Here is a 19,769-nt window from a genome sequence, read left to right as displayed (position 1 = left end):
GCATAAATCTGCCTTTTATGGAAGAGTGGAAAGAAGAAAGCTCTTTCTGAAAGAATGCAACACTATACATAACATGTGGAAAAAGGTCCTCTGGCCAGATGGGACCAAAATTAAACTTTTTGGGCTGAATGCAAAGCATTACATTTGGCATGAGAGTCACACTGCACATTACCCTGAAAACACCATCCCCATTGTTAAACATGGTGGCAGCATCCTGCTCTGGGGTTGCTTTTCTTCAGCAGGGACTGGGAAGATTGTTAATCGATGGGAAGATGGAGGAAGCCAATACAGCATTATTCTGGCAGAAAATCTTTTGGAGTCCGCAAGAGACCCAATAATGGGGTGGACGTTCTCTTCCAAACAGGACAATGGCCTCAAACATAAAGCAAAATCTACGATGGAATTGTTGAAAAACAACAATAGAAGGGTGTTAGAATGACCAAGGAGAAGTCCAGGCCTCGACCTTGTAGAGCATTTGTAGAAAGATCAAAAAAAGGAAATGCTGCGCATGAACAAGTACCATCAAACCTTAAAGAACTTCAGCTGTTTTGGAAGGAATAATGGGCAAGTACTTCAGTTTCAAGATGAGCGAAGTAGGACCTCAAAGGGGGGCAATACTTTTGCAAAGCCAATTTTTCAAATTATTTTTTAGCAAAACACGAAAAGTTGAATAAATTCAGTTATTTTTCACAAATGTGTCTCACATGTTGTTGATTCTTAAAAAATATTTTGAGTTTTTTTATCTACAAGTTTGAAGCCTGAAATATGGCGACATGTCAAAAAGTTCTTAGAGGAGGGGGCAATACTTTTAAAAGACACTGTATCTTCCAATGATCTTAGTGAAATAGACTAGTCTAGAAAATGAGAAAATAGGTTATTACTTCTACAAAGATCAGATTTTCACGCCGCTCTCAGAATTTGGCGAGGTAATTTCAAGTGTTTTTACAATTTTTTTAACTGTATATTTAAAATAAAAATTGTAACCTACTGTTTTGACAGGATTAAAGGGCGCTCTTTCAAATTTCTGGAAATTTCTTGTCTTTTTTAGGAGCGCCCTATAGTCCAGAAAAACAGTAATTTTATTGTATAACCTGTGTAGTAATGATGTTCTTATGAATCGTCCAATTTTAAGATCTCCTCTTTGCATTTAAATTACATATCACAGTAGTCTAACCGGAGGCCAGCAGAACAAGTTATCAGGTCATTTTCCCTCAACACTTAAAGGTGGTGTCGCAACTTAAAATGTTGCTACTCTCTGCCGGTATCTCCGGACTTAGTCAGGATTGCAGCCTCTGTCTACTCACTCCCCAAGTACTAATAAACTCTTCTTTTTCCATCTTTTTGGGGGTTTGGGTTGGCCTTTGGACTGCCTTTGAAACAGGGATTTTCTTACTTTTACCATTTTTAGGCTACACGAACAAAAAAAAAAACAAGGATGAGCATGAAATCCTTGTCCATCCCACCTTGCTCCTTTCCTGCTTTCTAATGGGTTGCAAGTCCCATGACAGTGGTGCCAAAAGTAGATAGACGCAGAGGAAAAAACATATACTGCGAAGGCGTTTTGAACTCAATTGGGCATTGTTAACACATACTGAATAGGAAAAATATTCTACTTTCAACTTTTAAAGACACCTCAAATGACACACTTTACCGTTAAGTAGCTGCACAAAAACAACTTATCATTATCCTGTCATGTATTTGTTCATTATAGTGTGCTGTCCTGCTTTCTGCCTACAGTGAACAATACATTTTTAAAATCTAACATTCAATGTACAATTTACAATCTTCCCTCTTTGCACTAAAGTGACATAGTCGTTGACCTTACAAATACACACAACACACAACTTGACATATTTAAACACACACTGTACTGCAAGATGTAAGAAATCACCAAAATACATATCATACTTTTTTCTTTCAATGAATTGATCTACGTGTCTAAACGGTAGTTGGTCTCTGTGTGCCTTTTGATTGGCTGGCAAGGGTTAACCCTGTCTACCACTAGAGTGTATGGTTTGCATCTTCCTTCATTCTTATTTGTCAAATGAAAATACATATTTTACGCGTCTGTGTACTTGTATTTGTGATGAGATGCTCAGGAAATACTAACAAGCCAAATATTACTTATCCAGGATAGGCTAACCCAACCATAGCAATCAAAATACTCGCAGATAGACTAAGAACTTGATCAAATCATTGTACATGTTTACACAGATTTACATAACCAGAAAACTGGCAATATTCTGTTTGCAATCTGATTATTTCCTGCATGTAGACACACCCACTGTTTGATTATAATAAATCAGTGGTTCTCAACTGGTCTGATACAAACTAGAAACAAACGAGCAAACAAACAAACACAAAACAACCAGCAAAACCAAAACAGCTTGGTTATGAATACTCGTACATAAGCCTACATTGTATTCAAGCCGATACCCTCAAACAGCTTGAAATATACCAAAACAAATACGTACCCAAAATACTTATAAAACATGTGCCCAAACAATGTAAATAATTCAATCATGTAGATAAAAAAGATTCATGTACTAAAGCTAAAAATATAAGATGTTTTAAATCATCTACCGTACCTTTAAGCAGTGCTTTAATGGCAGACACTCTCACACCATTTTGGTATTTTTGTAATTATTTCCTTCTGTAGCTTAAGCGTTGAGGTCACTGTTTTCAACTTTTCCTTGTCCTTATATTAAATTTGTTAGGACACATTATAGTGGGCAAAAAGAGAAATAAAACAAAAAAAAAAGTACAATGGATTGAGACATGGTCCCTCTCAAATACAATCAGGATGGCAACAATTGACCGAACAGGAAGAAGAGATCGGGCAGGGCATTATCGCCATCTACTGTTAAGGAGTGCAATTGAACCTTCGTATATTTTTCTTCTTAGCATATTTAGCCAAGGCAAAATTCTTGGTCTGGACCCACCAGTTGAGAAACACTGTATTATAATATTACTTCCACTAATTAAAACGAGCAAATAGATATGACGCTTTTTTTTCTCTTAAACTTGACAAACGACATGTATTTAGAGTTCCCTTCTGTCTCTGGAAAATAAACTCATTTATGTAAACAAAAGCCCTTTTGAGGCGGCAGACAGGACCACGACATGAAACAATAAATACGGAGTGTGCCAGACTCGGTTTGAGCACAGCTAAGTGAAAACAAACATTTCCAAGATGAAATGTGCCAAGTGCTTTATATATGGACAAAGTTTTGGAAAGTCCTGTTTTTGATGACAGAGTGTACTCATGTGGTAGATTGTACAAACACTTAAGGGCAAAGTTCTATATCTCTGAGACTCAGGTTGTGTGTTGATTTGCTGGTTTTTGCAGCTAATAAGCAGCACTTGGTTTTTAGTTCAGGTTTGGTAATGGTCATTATACATCTGCTAAGGTAATGTATTATATATATTTTCTTTTAAACTCTGGGTTATTCCCAAGGTGTGTTTTCTTTTCCCAATAAAACTTACGTCCTGAAATCGGTTGAATGTATGAACACAGGGTGACAAAAGACACCGATCTCAAACTGTGCAGCTCGAGTCGATAATTAGCTTTATGTCTTCGGACGACCGTCCTTCATGGGCCTTGCCGCCTGCTCAAATAATTGCGGACGAGCCAGAAGAAGAAGAGTTTGAGTTGGGAGATGAGGGAAGGTTCCAGAAAAGCCACTTGCGTTTACACTGCCGCCTCTGGTAGAGGTAGTCCTCCTTGTCGCGCTCCTTCCGAGCTCTTTGGTAGTGGTCGTCCTCTTTCAGGAACCAGACAGGAGGCCAGCGATGTTTCTCAAAGTAGTCTTGGTTGTCTGAATTAGAATAGAAGAATAGAAACCGATTCAGTTTAACGTTTTCTGTTCACAAATATCGATATAATCGAAACTAAGCAAGTACTGGGATCGATATGTTGCTTTTGCACCAATTTTCTCAAAGCACTACTTCGATAATAGCACAGTCCCTTCCCTCACCCAGCAACCCCTGCAACTAACTAAAGTCTACGCCTGAGTGTGTGACGGATAGGCAAACTTTTATGACTGTTTCGCTAGCCTTCTTCTTGCATGGCTACAGGATGGCTCACTGCATCCAGTCTGCCTGACAGAAGAGAGGGCAACATAAAACCTTGGACTGCCAGATTAATCTGGCCAACCCACCATCTGTTAGAATTCATGCAACTACATAAAAGGACAATGCCAGGTTTAATCCGTGTGGTAAAGTGGTCTGCTATTGTGCCAAAAAGCCACATTTACATAGGTACATGAAAAAAGCTCACCCTACTGAGAGCAACGAGCTGCAACCAAAAATGTAAACATGTTACTAAGGCCTGGGCCTTAAAACGATTATGTTTCATTTTGTCGATTTATTTTGTTCACATTGTAAGACACTTGTCATTTTAAAATTGGAAAAATAACAACCAATAATTCTTATCAGAGAGCAGGAACAGTACAATTTGAAAAATATATGTATTTTAACATACATTATGTGAAACTGGATCTTTAGTGTTTAGTGACTTAATTTTAAAGAAGAAATTAGATGTCAAATCGTTTTAAAATAAGTTATAAAAATGTTCGGGGTTCAGAGCTATTTTGATCATAATATTATTAAGAACATACGGGTGTTTGAATGCACATGTGTCCGGTTCCAAACGGTTGTGAGAGCCCGTAAATAACTATTATTGTATAAGAAAGGACAGCGCCATTGCGACAAAGCTAATGTATAACAATTTAATATCAAGTCAAGTCAAGTCATGTTTATTTGTATAGCCCCTAATCACAAGGCGTTTCAAAGGGCTGCGCAGACCATAGATTATTGCAAACTACAGACTATTATTACACCATCCCCTAAACGAAAACCTAAATGAGGGCAAGGAAAAACTCAAAAACCTCAGCATCAGGAAAACAAAGAAACTTTGAGAAGGGATCGCACATGAGGTGATCCCTCTTCCAGGATGACCACGTTGCAACAGATGTGGTTTTGGCTATATCCAGTGGACGTTATGGAGCTCATTTTTCGATTGTTTTCTTTCAGCATTACCTCACGGGCCTGATCAGACCCATGGGGTGTATGTTTTACTTTAGAAGACCTATCAGTTACCTGCAGACTTCGCCTTCATGTCTCTGGGGAACTTGCGGCAAACACTGTTGTAGTTAGTGCAGATGTGGTGAAGGCACCAGCCAGTCAGCTGCTGAGCACCGTGGAACTATGAAAAACAAAGACGGATCCATTACTTCACGTTTTGATTTAAATACACATGTTCTTTCTCCTCAACACATTTCTGGCATTGGTTTATGAAGAATTAAACAGGCTTATCACAGTACCTGGGCCATGTCCAGATACACCAGGACCTCTCCATCAATGTCAGCTCCCATCATTGCGGCTTCAGTCAGCACAGTTACCGTGTAGAGTTCTGCAAGAAATGATAAAAATTCAAGTTAGAAACGTGAATAAAAATTGCACTTATTAACTCATTCAATGCCAGGCATTTTTCTCATAGTGAGAGACATGGTGCCAATTTTTGACATTTTGAGTCATTTTTGAAGGCCTACAGAAAATTCTGTTTTGTAGCTATATGCGTATAGGACATAACAAAAGAAATCTCGAACCCTTATCTTTCATTAGAAAAAAAGCATGTTTCTCGTCTTAAACCATTGCTTAGTAGACAACAATTGAACATTGAGAGGTTCCAATAAATATTTGAGAAAAACAGCTTTTATTGAAAGGATCCATTTCAAGCAGAAATTTCACTTCAGTGCTTTTTCTTCAATATCTAAACAATGCTTTTCATAAACAAAAAGAGTACTCTGCCAGGAAAATACCATTTTTTTTGCAAAATCACTGAACTGATGCATGAAGTATGCATGAACTTTGAGTCCCCATAGTGACCGCGTTTCCTCATTTGAAAAAGAATAAGCTCTTTTGAGGAGTTAACTCCCTATTATTATTTGTCCATATCTCGCAACTCTCTCCCCACTGCTTCATTATGACTACTCGCCATAATGGAGCTGCCTACACACACTCATTCAGGGGAAGTAAAAAGATACACCTGGAAGTTGGGCTTCCACAACGTGTAGACAAAGACCTGATGGAAGCGACACCTGCCATTTCATAGTGATTTATCATACTGAAATCATTCCCAAAGGCTTGATACTTACTAATGAGCAACGCCAAACCCTTTATACTGTATATTTTTTTCAAATGAAACAAGGAAAATGTATTTTTACTCAGGGACTATTTTTTTGAAAACGTATTATGGCATTAAATGAGTAATCTGCATCACAGATGTGAATGTCTTAAGGGTGTGGATTTGGTCTTGGCATTGGTGGTGACAAAACAATGATTGCTCGATATTGGTGGCGACACTTCCACATCCGTCAATGCCAAAACTACGCCCTTGAAATGTATTACCTGTAAGTGCAACCAAATGGGGGAGGCACAGACGATTGGCAAGAACAATTAGCTCCATCGCATCTAGGTCAGTGCGAGAGCAAAAGCGGCCTGTGTATAGATATTCCAGCACGGCCCTCATACAGCTGCGAGTAGTGTTGGGGAACAGCACCTTCAGTAAGACAAAATCAAAGTTTTTTGTTGCCACATCAATCTTTCGCTTCTCTACCATCTGAAAATTGACCCGCAGAAGCCAGCGTAATTCTATTATGACACATTTGGAAGCCGGTGATCAAATTTCTTTGCACACAGATCAGACAGTTGAGTGGTGTTCTACTTGTGAAAATTGCTCCAGTAGTGTGCAAAACTTGATTCGGCAGTAATTACTGTGTAATCGCGTCTCAGTGTAAAAAAAATAAGCATAGAAAAAAAGATTTGCAGTTATGGCTGGCCATTTCTTTATTTAAAAAAAAAATCATTTTTTCATACCTCTTTGGTGCAACTCTCCACAAAAGGTCCACCAAACATAGCTGCCATCCAGTCACAACTTGAGATGAGCAGAGGCTTGTGAGCCATGATGGTTCCGTCATCTAGCTTGAAAATTACATCTGCATGACGAAGAGTACATAAAGATTTGTTCTTATCACAGAAATAAAAAAAATGTAAAAAATAAATAAAAATACTTTAGCTTACTTTGCATAGAACTTTCCATAACAAATGCTAAATGTTCCACCAATGTCACACTCAGTAAGTACATTTCTGTTCAATTTAGAAAAAACAATGCTTTAAAATATAAAGTTTATATTTCTCCATAACAAAAAGCTGGTGAAAAAATCTGAGTAATTACAACTTCTGACCAATCCTTCTTTTTTTCTTTTACAAAGGAAAACAATAGTTTTAAAAAATCTGCAATCTGCATTTGACAAGTTGGGTAATTTATTTTCCTTTCTTTTTACCAATAAAACATGAAAAATTGAATTAAATTATAAATATACTACTTATATCCATGATTCTGAGAAAATAATATACAGTTCACCATTTTTAATATTTTATTTTATATATATATATATATATATATATATATATATATATATATATATATATATATATATATATATATCTATATATATCTCTCTCTCTCTCTCTCTCTCTCTCTATATATATATATATATATATATATATATATATATATATATATATATATATATCCAAATATATCCAAATATATCCAAATAATACCTACAAAAATACAAACTAATATTACATTAAAACTATTGCCCGATTGTCAGCAAAATATGCTCATGTTTAAGGATTACATTTCTTACTTTACATTCTAAACTTTTTTGAAGTAAAAAAATAAACTGTCGAAGAAAAGACGTACTAAAAATTACTAAAAGTAGCTCTGAATTGCCACATAAGACAATTTGGTTATTTTTTGGGGGTGTTTTTTCTCCTTTTTTGTTTATAGAAAAAAAAAGTAAAAATAAAGTTAAATGATACACATATAGCAATATTCATAGTACTAAAAATATGTCACTATAAAATTCTTGCCATCTCAGACAATTTTGGCTATTTTTAATTTTCTCTTATTTTATAAGAAGCAAACATGTTGAAATTAAAATTAAAGAATCCAAGTATTATCTATGAATATACAAAAAATAGTACTAGACAATTCCAGCACAAAGCTCATTACATTTCTTGCCTTACTCTCTTGACGATGCGCTTAAAAATGTTTTTATGTAGTCGTATTTGACTTTTTACAGCTTAAAAATACAGTTTTCTGCCGTGTTTTTCTCTGGTGGTATTTTAGTATGCAGTATGTTGATTACAGTAATGACGCAGTGTATGTATGAATTCTAATTGCCAAACTTTGTTTTATATAATCAATCAAAGATCCATTTGCAATAATTCAGAATTTCAATGTGTCTGGTTCTACTTGATTATAAAGTAAACAAAATTGTTGTCATATCCGCCTTCGGTCCGATGTCTCGACAGGGTAAGACATATGACCAGAACACTGGTGCACATTATAATGCGGATAATATTGTCTTTGTGTTTGTTTGCCTCCTACGCCCAAAAAATGTAAAATGATTTTGAACCTACCAGAAAAGGTTCCCTTAGCCAAGCATTCTTTGACTCGGTTTGTTCGGCGTACGTGAAAGGCTTTGGTGATTTCTTGGTTCATGAAGGCTTCGTTGTTAAGTATGTTTGCCACCATCATGCGCAGGTCAAACACCTCCAGCAGCTCAGCGATATGTGCAATGTGCATGAGCTCTTTCTCGTTTTCGTCCAGTTGGCCCGTGTACAAGTAGCGCAGCACTGCTCGAAAAGGACCGAGCTGCATGGATTGGTCCATGTGCACTACGGTCATGAGCCTTGGGCTATACGTTATGGGATCGTCCACTAGCTCCTCCTGGATGCTAACGAACGCTCGGCTCCAGGAGGAAAGTAGACGTCCTCGACGGCCTCCCTCCGAGTCTTTTAGAGTGCCGTCGCTGGTGCATGCTCTCAGGTTTGCCCTATCTCCTTCGTCGCTACTCTCGCAAACGTCAAAGCTAGCTGCTCGCATTAGCAGCTCTCGTCCTGAGAGGGGACCGCGGGATGGCCGTTCGGTCTCCTCGCTTTGCGTTTCCATGATAAACAGGTCGTAGAACTTAGAGGAGGAGGTGGACAAGTATATCTTGTGTGCAAAGATCTTTTGGCGCTCCTGCAGAACCAGGATGACATCAGCACAGTGTGGGTCCTCCAGAAGACCGACCGGGTGCTCTTCAGTGGTAGTAGGCGGAGGCGGCACAGTGATGATTGGTGGTGGAGGTTTGGGCGGTAGGAATGGCGCTTGGAGAAGCGGTCGCTGCACGTTTCGAAGATGAGACTTCCAAAACTGCAGGTGGCGACGTGAGATAAGCGCAGCTCGGATGGCGTTATCAAAGACATCCTTGACACCAAACTGCGCCACCACACTGGTTTCGTAGTACGGTACTCCCAACTCCTTGGCCACCTCCCGGCCTCTCTCTGGAGGAAGTATCTCATTGGACTTGATAGGTCTGAAAAGGAAAAATACGAATTAAACGGGGACTTAGCCAAAATAGTGAAATATGCAAAAGATGTTTTAGGTCTTGTATATGCAGCTTAATCAAGAATAGACAAATGTGTTGTGATTGTCATTGATTACAACGTGGTGTATTGTGTTTTCAGCACTATAAGCCCCTACAGGATGGTGCACCCCCAAAAAACCTGCATTCTGAAAGGTTAAACAGTCTCTCTAATTCCTTAACTCTGAGTCAATAATATTACGGTTTAATATGTATACGTAAATATAATATAACCCTTCTCTCAAGCTTCAAAGGACTGCGCGCTCGGCTCAATAACTTCCCTGACTTTAGGACAAGACACGTGAAATGTCTTCAGAGTCAGATTTCAGTATAGTAAATGTTAAAAACTTACAATGGTGATAAAAGTTGTACGTTTTTTTTGTTGAAATTTGGAGAAGGCGGGAGACTGTGTAACAAAATGCAGGAAAAAATGTACTATGCAAATCAGTGTTTCTGGCACTATAAGTATAAATAATGTGATAATGAGATAAGGCATTAATTATTACTGTATGCATTTTTAACCATTGACAATGCAACGCTGGGATGCTTTTGGAAAGAATATGACTATGGGTGGATGTGTGAATGGTCCTTTTATTGAACATCTTAGAACATTCCATGTAAACATTTTAATAACAAGCTTTCTGAATTTACCAGATGTGTTTTTATATCTTTAATCATTTTCAATATTATCAATGTCAAAATGTGCCCAAGACTTTAGGAACATCCTGTATAATGTCCAGGTCAAGTCACATGCAGTAAACAGAACAGCAATGGCATCGTAGCAATCTAGGCATTAATTGCTTGTGAAATTTGGGGTTTTAGGTAAGGGCACAGCGCAAACATAAGCACTCATTGTTTAACAATGAACGCAACGGAAGTCTCGTACCTTGCCAAAGGCCTCCGTGCCCTGTTGACAGCCTCCAGGTCTGCGTAACGTAAATCCAGTTGACAGCCCACCAAAATCACAGGTGCACGGGGACAGAAGTGTTTAATTTCAGGGTACCACATGGTCTTCACATGATACAGAGAATTTGGGTTGGCGATGGAGAAGCATAGGACCACCACATCGGACCTTAAAGAAAATGCATTCAGGTTCATGGATGGTGTAGAGGGAAGGCCTTATTCATTCTGTGTAAGTTTGTTTACATCCGGGTCGTGAGTTAGGTAAAACAAGCGCTGGTGGTAAGAAGAGCACTTACTTTGACATTTTATTATCACAGAATATTCTGGGCACAAATGGGCTACCTGAAAATGGCTTGTAGGATTCACAAGTCCACAGCAAAAATTGCAGACAATTACTTTTATACTTGGAGGGCAGTCCCAAGGACCGAAACATAAGGAAAACAAAACTAGGAGAGCAGCATTTTCCACGAGAAAGGGGTGTGTTTTTTCAAATCAGTTCTATTAAGAAATTATGTGATGAGCCCAAGCCTCAAAATAAAACACAACTGAAACAATGGATAAGCCTTACAATTGAGACTGAATACATAAAGAAGGGATTTAATAATGACTGAATAAATGAAGTTATAAATGACTGAAATAATAAAGAGGTCATGATGAAAAAAATCATCCAATCCTGACTACATACAATTTGTAGTGACATACTCCAAACAGTGGATAATGATTGGATTAGATATATTCACTTTAAAACATAAGATCAAAACAATACTCTGGTCAATTCGACACGATTTTGTGGGTCATTATACACAAAACAACCCAATTGTTTGTGTTGTTCTAAAAAGAATAACGCACACTGTCAAAACGACTGGGTAAAAAGAACCCAAAATCGGGTCAATAAAGGTTCAGCCCATTATTTAAGTGTATTTGACCTAATGTCAAGTGTTTCTTTGCAGTTTTATGTTTTTTGTACAAGAGACTTCTGCAAAAACATAGTTTTTTTTTGTTTTTTTTTTTTCAAAATAACAATGCCAAAAATATATTAATTTGATATGAAACAGTTTGCAATCCAAAAAACATGAAGGTAAAAATGGACCAACCCAATACTTGAGTTGACATCCTGTATGCTTTTGAAAAAGCAGCCCCCTCAAAATTGGTTTATTTTACACAAAACAGTCAGGGCCATTTTGTTTAGAACAGGGGTGAAAAAGTCAAAACAGACAGAGAGCCAAATGAAAAAAATGGCAACAAGCTGAAAGCTGAACTGATTTTTTTCTAATGACGCCTATAGTCTAGTGAACCTAATTAAATGAAAAACTAACACATATATTCCAATATGATCAGATAAATAAAGCAATATTTTCTTGGCTCTGTCAGTAATCTTCAATTTTCAATAAGAAAAAAATAGTATATAAAAAAATCCACATCATTAAAATATAATATAAGCCAGTATTATCCAGGCACCATCGGTAGCTATGAGTTTCCATTTTAGCAAATGGGATAGATTCACTTAAATATATATAGAGTGAAGAAAATAAGTATTTGGACACCCTGCTATTTTGCTATTTCTCCCACTTAGAAATCATGGAGGGGCCTTAAATTTGTTCATCTTAGGTGCATGTCCACTGTGAGAGAGATAAACTAAAAACAAAAATCAAGAATTAAAAATGCATGATTTTTTATATATAAATTATATCCATCCATCCATTATCCGCACCACTTATCCTCGGTAGGGTCGTGGGGGTCAATCAACTGTAATTTATTTTCAAATATAATTGAATTGAAATACAATAAAGTCCTAAAAGATATATTAACTAAAAGCAACACTTTTGTTTCACGGCAAAGTAATGTACAGTAACAAAAACAACATCAATGATTATTTGATACAATAATAGATCAAGATAATCTCAGGGGCCATAGAAACCTTCTCTTCAACATAGGTGGTTTAGAACAATCCAATTACCTAATTGAGTTGTTTTGTCTAAAATGACCAAAAAATTAGCATTACATTTAACTAAGTATTGGGATAGTCTCATTTTTGAGAGTGTTTTTAAAGGTTAATTCTCACCTGCCGTATGCAAAACGTCTGTCTTTGTGGTGGTCGCCGAAAGTATCCCAGAGACGTAGAGAAACACTGACATCGTCCACTACATCCCGCGAACGCTCCAAAACCTTCAAAAAGGACGACAGGGTCATGAAAACATAAAGCTCCCAGTTCCCAAATACAGTTGTACCTCTTTATACGAGTTAAATTTGTTACAGGATCATGCTCGTAGCTCGAATTGCTCGTGTAATGAACACATGTTTCCAATATGAAGCAATTCAAAAATAATTGGCCTGTTTCTAACTCCCCAAAAGCATCAAAGCGAACCCTAAATAGCTCTAAAACACACATCCTTGATACTAAAAAACACATTCAAATAGTAATCAATCATAAAAATACAGTAATAAGATAAATGAGATGATATTAACTCATTCACCACCAATGACAAGTAAAAGCGTCAAAAATCTGTACTGAATTTGATGCCATTAATGCTATTAGACAACAAACTCGCCTTTTCCCATTTTAGTAGGTTGAAAGAAAGGCTTCTGTGGTAAAATTCAATATCTTTATTAGTTCAGTTTATCACATTTATTTTCTCATTGACTCAATCAACAGTTATCACGACAAAATACCGTACGTCAAAAATCTGTTCTGAATTTGGTACCATTGACAGAATAAGACGTCAACCCTCCACTCAAGTAGGATGGCTATCCAGGAACCGGGCGGGAAGTCAATAATGTACGCGAGGTTTATTTTTGTTGACAATTCATTAATTTTATTATCAATAACCAATTCTCCACTAGTGACAATTAAAAACATAAACAATATGATCTAAAATTTTGTGCCATTGACGGTTTTTGATGTCAAACCTCATTGTTGCATTTAAGTGGGTCGGTCATAAAAAATAATTTAAATCGAAGTCAATTAATTGTGGTTATTTTTGTTGACAATTAATTAAATATTTGTGTCATTTACTCATTCTTTACCAATGTCGACTAAAGACGTCAAAAACCTGTTCTGAATTTGGTGCCCTTAATGGTTTTAGACGACAATCCTCGTTATCCTATTTATATTAAATAAGTTAAATGAAGGCTTCAGTGGTAAAATCCAATACATTCATTAGTTCAGTTCAAAATATTTATTTCCTTATTAACTCTTTCACAACCAATTTGACTAAAGATGTCAAAAATCGGTTTTGAATTTAGTGCCACTGGCGGCTTTACACTTTATTGCTCCTTTTTTTTCGTTTTAGTACCGTACGTTGAATAGAGGCTTTAGTGGTTAAATCCAATATCTTCATTATTTCAGTAGATCCAATTTTTTTCCTCATCAACTCATTCAACACTGATCACGACGAATGACGTCAAAAATCTGTTCTGAATTTGGTGCCATTCATGCTTTTAGACAACAATCCCCCTTTTTCCCATTTTAGTAAGTTGAATAAAGGCTTTTGTGGTAAAATTTAACATCTTTAATTGTTCCGTTTATCACATTTATTTTCCTCATTGTCTCGTTGAACAGTGATTACGAACATTCGACTTACGAAAAACGGTAGATACGAACATTTTTTTTCGGGATGTTGAAAAATATCCGGACATTGCTGTAAGTTAGATTTTGTATAGTAAGCACTTTTTTCCAAGTACAGGACATTACTGTAGTGCTTCTTTCTGCCGCTACTGCCGTGTGGTGGCGCTGTGAGAGGTCCCCCAGCATCCACCCCGGAGAGGAAATCCGCATCCTCTCCCTAGTTCGTGTGTACACATTTGACACTGTATCTCCAGCGAGAACTTGACATTTTTATTGTTTGCTATCTCGTGCATCCATTCAATATGGCTGGTGTAAAGTGTAAAAAAGAGGCGAGCCGTACCTAACAAGGAATATTATTACTTGAAGTTGTTTTGGTTTTGCTGTTCTTTCGTTTGTTTGTTTTTTAAATCTGAATATATTCTACTATCTCTGGTTTAAACTGCACTCTGTTTTTGATTCGATAAATTTGAGAAGCGGATACTTTTTTTTCTTATTTTGGGTCGCGGCTTGCAATTTGGGTGGGAAGGTGTGTCCTGAAGTTGGACCAGTTTAGAACCACTGTTCTACCGTGCTGTGTTTGTGAGGTTTATTATCCTTTAATAAGGAGGATTTGCAATCATTAATAAGGGATGCAATTGGCGTAGATTGACACGTATTAGATTGAGACTTTTGATGATATAAAAGCACTTGCTGTACACCTAAAGTTAAAGTTACTGTAACTTTAAATGAACGCACGCACAAAATATTTTTACAGCACAATTTTTCCTTTTTGCAAATAGTAGTTTCTATTCTCAAACTGGACAAAGTGATGCTGGCTGTGAGTGGTCACGAGCATTGAGCGGTCTCTTGTGGTAGCCTCTGGGACTGCTCTTGGCCTGGATTTTTTTTTCATCCAACAAGAGTTGGGTTTTTGTTGGGTGATGGCCCCTGGAGGGGGAAGCAGGAACTGGAGGCAAGGGTGCTCAAAAAGAGGGAAGGTATTTAATAACAAAAGAAGGTACAAAGCGCCAAACATTTAAAGGTTCACAAAAACAATGAAATTCCCAAACAGAACAAAATCTGACAAAGTACCAAACAAAAACAAATAACAAAACCAAATTGTAAAATGCAATGAATAAAGTAACAAATTGGCACCAAAACACTTACAAAAGGCTCAAATCAGAAATCAGAAACAAAAAAACAGACTGTTGCAATGAAATGAAAATGACCTGATGACATGTACTGTCCAAAACATCCTTATAAATGGTGGGGATAATTCGGGACAGGACAGTGTGGATATTGGACACACTTGTTCCCAGTTGCAGAACCCCCTCAGAACCCCCTGATGGCAGGAGGCACAAATAAAACTCGCATACCAAAGTTCTTGTGTTTAAGAGGTGCTCGTACAAAGAGGTACTGCTGTATTCAAAATGATGTTGTAGGTAAGCATCCTCACCTCCTGGCAAACTCTATACTGGTCGATAGCCCAAACAGTGGGCACGTGTGTTGCCAACAACTGGTATTGTGTGAGCGTGGCGTTGCAGGCCCTGGCACAGATGAGGCGAGTCTTTCCTACAGCATTGTCTCCCACCACCACGCATTTGATGGTTTCAACGTTAGGCCTCTCATAGTCCATATCAGAATCTGTCAAATACGAGCTGTCAAAACAAAAGCTGAACATCAGAAAAGCTTCGATGTGAATGGAAGAAAATCATGTGACTCCTCCTGCGCACTCTGCAGAGAGAGTGCTGAATGGACTCGTAACTTTCCATTCACAAGTCGTCCGTCCTTGGATTGACGTCACAATTTTAAGATTTAAAGGGACTGGCAGACATTAAAGAAAGCTGAGGTCGACAAATACACATTGCGGTATTTTCAACAGAATTGACTTTTTACATCAATAGCTGATGTAGATCACATTTTAAAACAAATCCCACACCATAGTTAAAAGTTTAAATTTGATTAGACAAACAGGATAGAGAGAGAATACATCGAAGGAATTCTAACTTCCAAGAAGGATAGAAAGAGAAGCCTTAAGATAATAAAGTCCAACCGGGTATAATGCCCTCCATGGAGCCCTTTCTTTTCATACAATCTCCTAGTTTGCAAAAGGAGATCCACGGAAAAGGGTGTGGAAATCGAAGAACAACAAAATGATTGGCTGATAGTGACAATGATGTAAGAGTCCAAAAAACAGTGTGCAATAATAGTCAAAATAACGAACTAACATCCTATGAAATTTCCTTTTCAGGTATCCAATATGAGCTACACATATATGACATCTAACACAAAATCTGCATACAAATTTAGGTATTTGGGCTATGCGTGTACTCCCAATTATATTTTATTTTTTACTTCTTTTTAATGTCGTAGTGTATTCTTTATAAACCTCACAGAAGCTATGGTGATTTCTTTTACATTTAGGTACTATAGCAGGGGTCAGCAACATGATGCAGCTGAGCAGCAAGCAAACCGGTTCCAAAAATAGCTTGTTGCACAGCGATGGGTTATTGTGATTTTGTAAAACGATTGGAAATATACTGGACAGGACTGACTCAGAAAAAATAGAATATAGATGTCTTTAATGCAAACAAAAGTATCGTACACTCTGTGTTCATTGCTAATTACCTGAAAAATTGCAAGCGTTTGATTATTTTAATAATTCTGATTAGTTGAATAGTCTTCTAGTATACTTTATAAAGATATTCTAACATATTAAGATATAGTTTGGTGTAAGCCATTGTTATTGTGGATTTTTATTTAGGTACAGCACTAAATAAATCAACTACTAATCAGCAAAAGGAACCAACAAAAATATTTGCACAAAAAAGCAGCTGAACAATAATATAATACAGTACACAATACAAAAAAGTACAAAAAAGTTACCTAAAGGAAATAGGGTGAAGCTGACGTGTTTCAGTGACTCACTGTATTCCATTTGTTTTCCTTGCAGAGAAGACATTAAAAAATAAAAACAAATAACGAATAAAAAAACCCACTGAAATTACAATTCAAACCTACAAATAGTATCGCTAGCAACATATAATAGCAAAAAAACTCTTGATATGTTTATCTTCTCTATCATGTTAATCTCAAAATGCGATGATGGTCAATATTAAAAGAATGACATATTTTATTTGATTGCATCCAAAACACAAGAGATTGTTTTTTTTTACTGCATTACAGAAAATAACACTGTTATTGAGTAACAATATTATTTGTCTTTTTTTTTAAAGTATTTTATTGCATGTGTATCCTGAAAGGACATGGTTAAACTTGTTTTGAACAATGTACACTTGTACACTCAATTCTGAGCAATTAAATAAAGACTATTCTATTATATTGGAATCGATTCAAAAGCAAAAAATAGAGTAAGTTTTGGTATGTCCATGTATCTATTCTTATTACCATGACTCGCATCCTGCCAGGCTTGCTAAACCCTGGATAAATAGCCTTAGGAGTTGGAATTAACAGTGTCGAGAAGCATAACTAGCTTAATCAAAACCCTTTAGAACCCGTGCTAGCTGCTTATCAACTGTGCCCCCTGGGGCTAATATTCAGCATAAGTGTATTACTTTGCATCTGGAAGGAGTGGTTATGGACCTGATATTGGTTTCCAAGGAAACTGCAGAACCTCTTGTTGCGTCACATCTCTTATCAGACACTCATCATCGTATTCAACCTGGATTTGCTCAATGGACATTGTGCCTGAGCTACAATGAAAAGCCGACGTGATTCATGTTTTTGTGAGCAACGCAGACACACAGTCCTTGTTCTGATGAAAGAAAAGGAGTGAGGTCTGATTAGTCATTGTCAATGGGGCTATTTTGGTCTAAATCCGAGCTGCTGTAGCAGTTTCTAGGTGTTCCTCTACTTCAACATTGTCATCAAAACATCTCTGTTTACATGTTTGTTCTGCATTGTTTAGACAAGATACACTAGCAATGTAAACAATAATGATAAAGACTAATCTATTCTATACTATTTTACAAACCTAGACTGCCACATCCAATCTTGTTGCAAACAAGGGCTAATAATCTTATATGATAATGGAGACTATTCCATTCTATTTTATTCTATGCATTTTAAGAGATTGAAGAAATTATAAGGGATCAATGCTTCTTCAACCCACCTGGAGCACCAAATCTAATCTTGTTGTAAAGAAGGTAGGTACATTAATGGTGTATATGATAATAAAGACTATTCTATCCTATCTTATCTTATCCTATCCAACCAACCTGGACTGCCATGTCTAATCGCGTTGTAATCGAGGTACACTAATGGTGTAAATAATAATAAAGACTATTCCATTCTGTTTTATTCTTTTATGTTGTACTCTATTCTATCTTACCCAACCAACCTGGACTGCCACATCTAATCTCGTTGTAAACAAGGTACACTCACGTTGTAAACAATAATAATACAGACTATTCCATTCTATTCTATTCTATTATATTATATTACCTTCTATTGTATTATATTCTATTATGCTCTGTCCTGTCTTATCCTGTTCTGTTCTATTCTATTCTGATCAGTGTTTCTTCAGAAATTCAGTAAAATGTATATGGAATCAATGCTTCTTCAACCAACCTGGACTACCGAATCGTATTTTGTTGTAAACAAGGTACACTAATGGCGTATATGATGATAAAGACGATACTACTCCCCCCAACCAACCTGGACTGCCACATCTGATCTTATTGTAAACAAAATACACTAATCGTTTATATAATAATAAAGATGATTCCATTCTGGTTTATTCTTTTATTTTCTACTTTATTCTATTATTTTATGTTCTATTCTAGTCTAATCTACCCTACCCTACCCTATCCAACCAACCTGGACTGCCACATCTTATCTTGTAAGGTACACTAACGTTGTAAACAATGCTTATGACTATTCCATTCTATTATATTCTATTATCTTCTATTGCATTTTATCTCATTGTGTTTAATCCTGTCTTATTCTATTCTATTCCATTCTATTATATTCAATCAACCTGGACTGTTCAGTCTAATTTCGTTGTAAACAAGGTACACTAACGTTGTAAACAGTAATAATAAAGACTATTCCATTCTATTCTATTCCATTAGCTTCTATTGTATTATATTTGACGTATCTTCAGATATTCAATAATACATATATGGAATCAAAGCTTCTTCAACGATTCACTCATTGAAAAAAAATCTGCCTTCATTCAAATGTTGTCATCAAATCAAAGCATCTAAAGCTCTCGGCCATTGGGACTCAATACAAACATGCCGCATCTGGTTTTCCTATTCTGCAGACTGGCGCATTATTGCCGGATGAATTGAACGAGAATGCAAACTCAGTTCGTTGGGAGGGTGTGACTGTGTGCTTTTCGTTTACGATAAACGTCAAAAACCCGATCACGTTGCTATAACCAAGCAACCTCTTTCGTCAAGAAGCTGTGCTGCATTACGCGTTACGTAACGCACTCGTCACTCACTCTCGGCCGTGTTTATCTGCTGCCACAGCACGTATAGCACAAAAACAGCACGAAGGAAGAAAATAAACGCATGCAAAATCGTTTTTTGTGCGCTTTCTCGGCAGCTGCTTACCGTAAAGCAAGGAAGTGGCGCATGAGGTTGGAGGAGAGACGAGACACAAAGCACGACTCCATCGGATGCGGCTTTGCACCTGGCGGCAACCCCTATACAACCTCATCTTCGGTGGAGTGAGTGATCGAAGCTCCAAAATAGTTCTACTTTGGATGGATGCAAAAGGCTGAAATAATAATCCCAGTTGAATTCACGCCGGTAGCGTGCAGATCTGCTGCCGTGAGTGTCATGTGGATGGACCCACCTCCACGTACTCGG

At 37.0% G+C, this 19,769-nt stretch overlaps 1 protein-coding gene across 4 annotated transcripts; it reads right to left on the bottom strand.

The window, feature by feature from the left end:
• Nucleotides 1-2,135: 2,135 nt before the first annotated feature.
• On the bottom strand, nt 2,136-19,769 carry rhobtb2a (Rho related BTB domain containing 2a). Of its 4 annotated transcripts, XM_088336439.1 has the most exons (12): nt 19,188-19,281; nt 17,533-17,704; nt 16,816-16,875; nt 15,386-15,587; nt 12,448-12,551; nt 10,369-10,554; nt 8,494-9,434; nt 6,880-6,998; nt 6,412-6,562; nt 5,325-5,413; nt 5,101-5,206; nt 2,136-3,818 (listed from the first exon to the last, which is right to left on the bottom strand). In XM_088336439.1, the coding sequence occupies exons 4-12, from the start codon at nt 15,563-15,565 to the stop codon at nt 3,613-3,615; spliced, it is 2,082 nt and encodes a 693-aa protein (XP_088192565.1). In that variant the 5' UTR covers nt 15,566-15,587; nt 16,816-16,875; nt 17,533-17,704; nt 19,188-19,281; the 3' UTR covers nt 2,136-3,612. The 4 variants fall into 4 exon arrangements, with proteins under 4 accessions (XP_088192565.1, XP_088192566.1, XP_088192564.1 ...); XM_088336440.1 differs by lacking the exon at nt 16,816-16,875; XM_088336438.1 differs by lacking the exons at nt 16,816-16,875; nt 17,533-17,704; nt 19,188-19,281 and adding an exon at nt 19,512-19,769.

Source organism: Urocampus carinirostris, chromosome 5 (genome assembly GCF_059441175.1).
Source record: "Urocampus carinirostris isolate Australia breed hairy pipefish chromosome 5, RoL_Ucar_1.0, whole genome shotgun sequence".
Lineage (NCBI taxonomy): Eukaryota > Metazoa > Chordata > Actinopteri > Syngnathiformes > Syngnathidae > Urocampus > Urocampus carinirostris.
This window is presented reverse-complemented; position numbering and strand designations above follow the sequence as displayed.

Excerpts from the sequence above, each read along its gene's own strand:
- rhobtb2a (XM_088336438.1), bottom strand. The coding sequence starts at position 19,573 with ATGGAGTCGTGCTTTGTGTCTCGTCTCTCCTCCAACCTCATGCGCCAC. Across the intron at positions 15,588-19,511 it reads CGCCACTTCCTTGCTTTACG|CTCGTATTTGACAGATTCTG; the intron begins GTAAGCAGCTGC and ends TTGTTTTGACAG. Across the intron at positions 5,414-6,411 it reads CCATTTGGTTGCACTTACAG|AACTCTACACGGTAACTGTG; the intron begins GTAATACATTTC and ends CATTTCTTGCAG.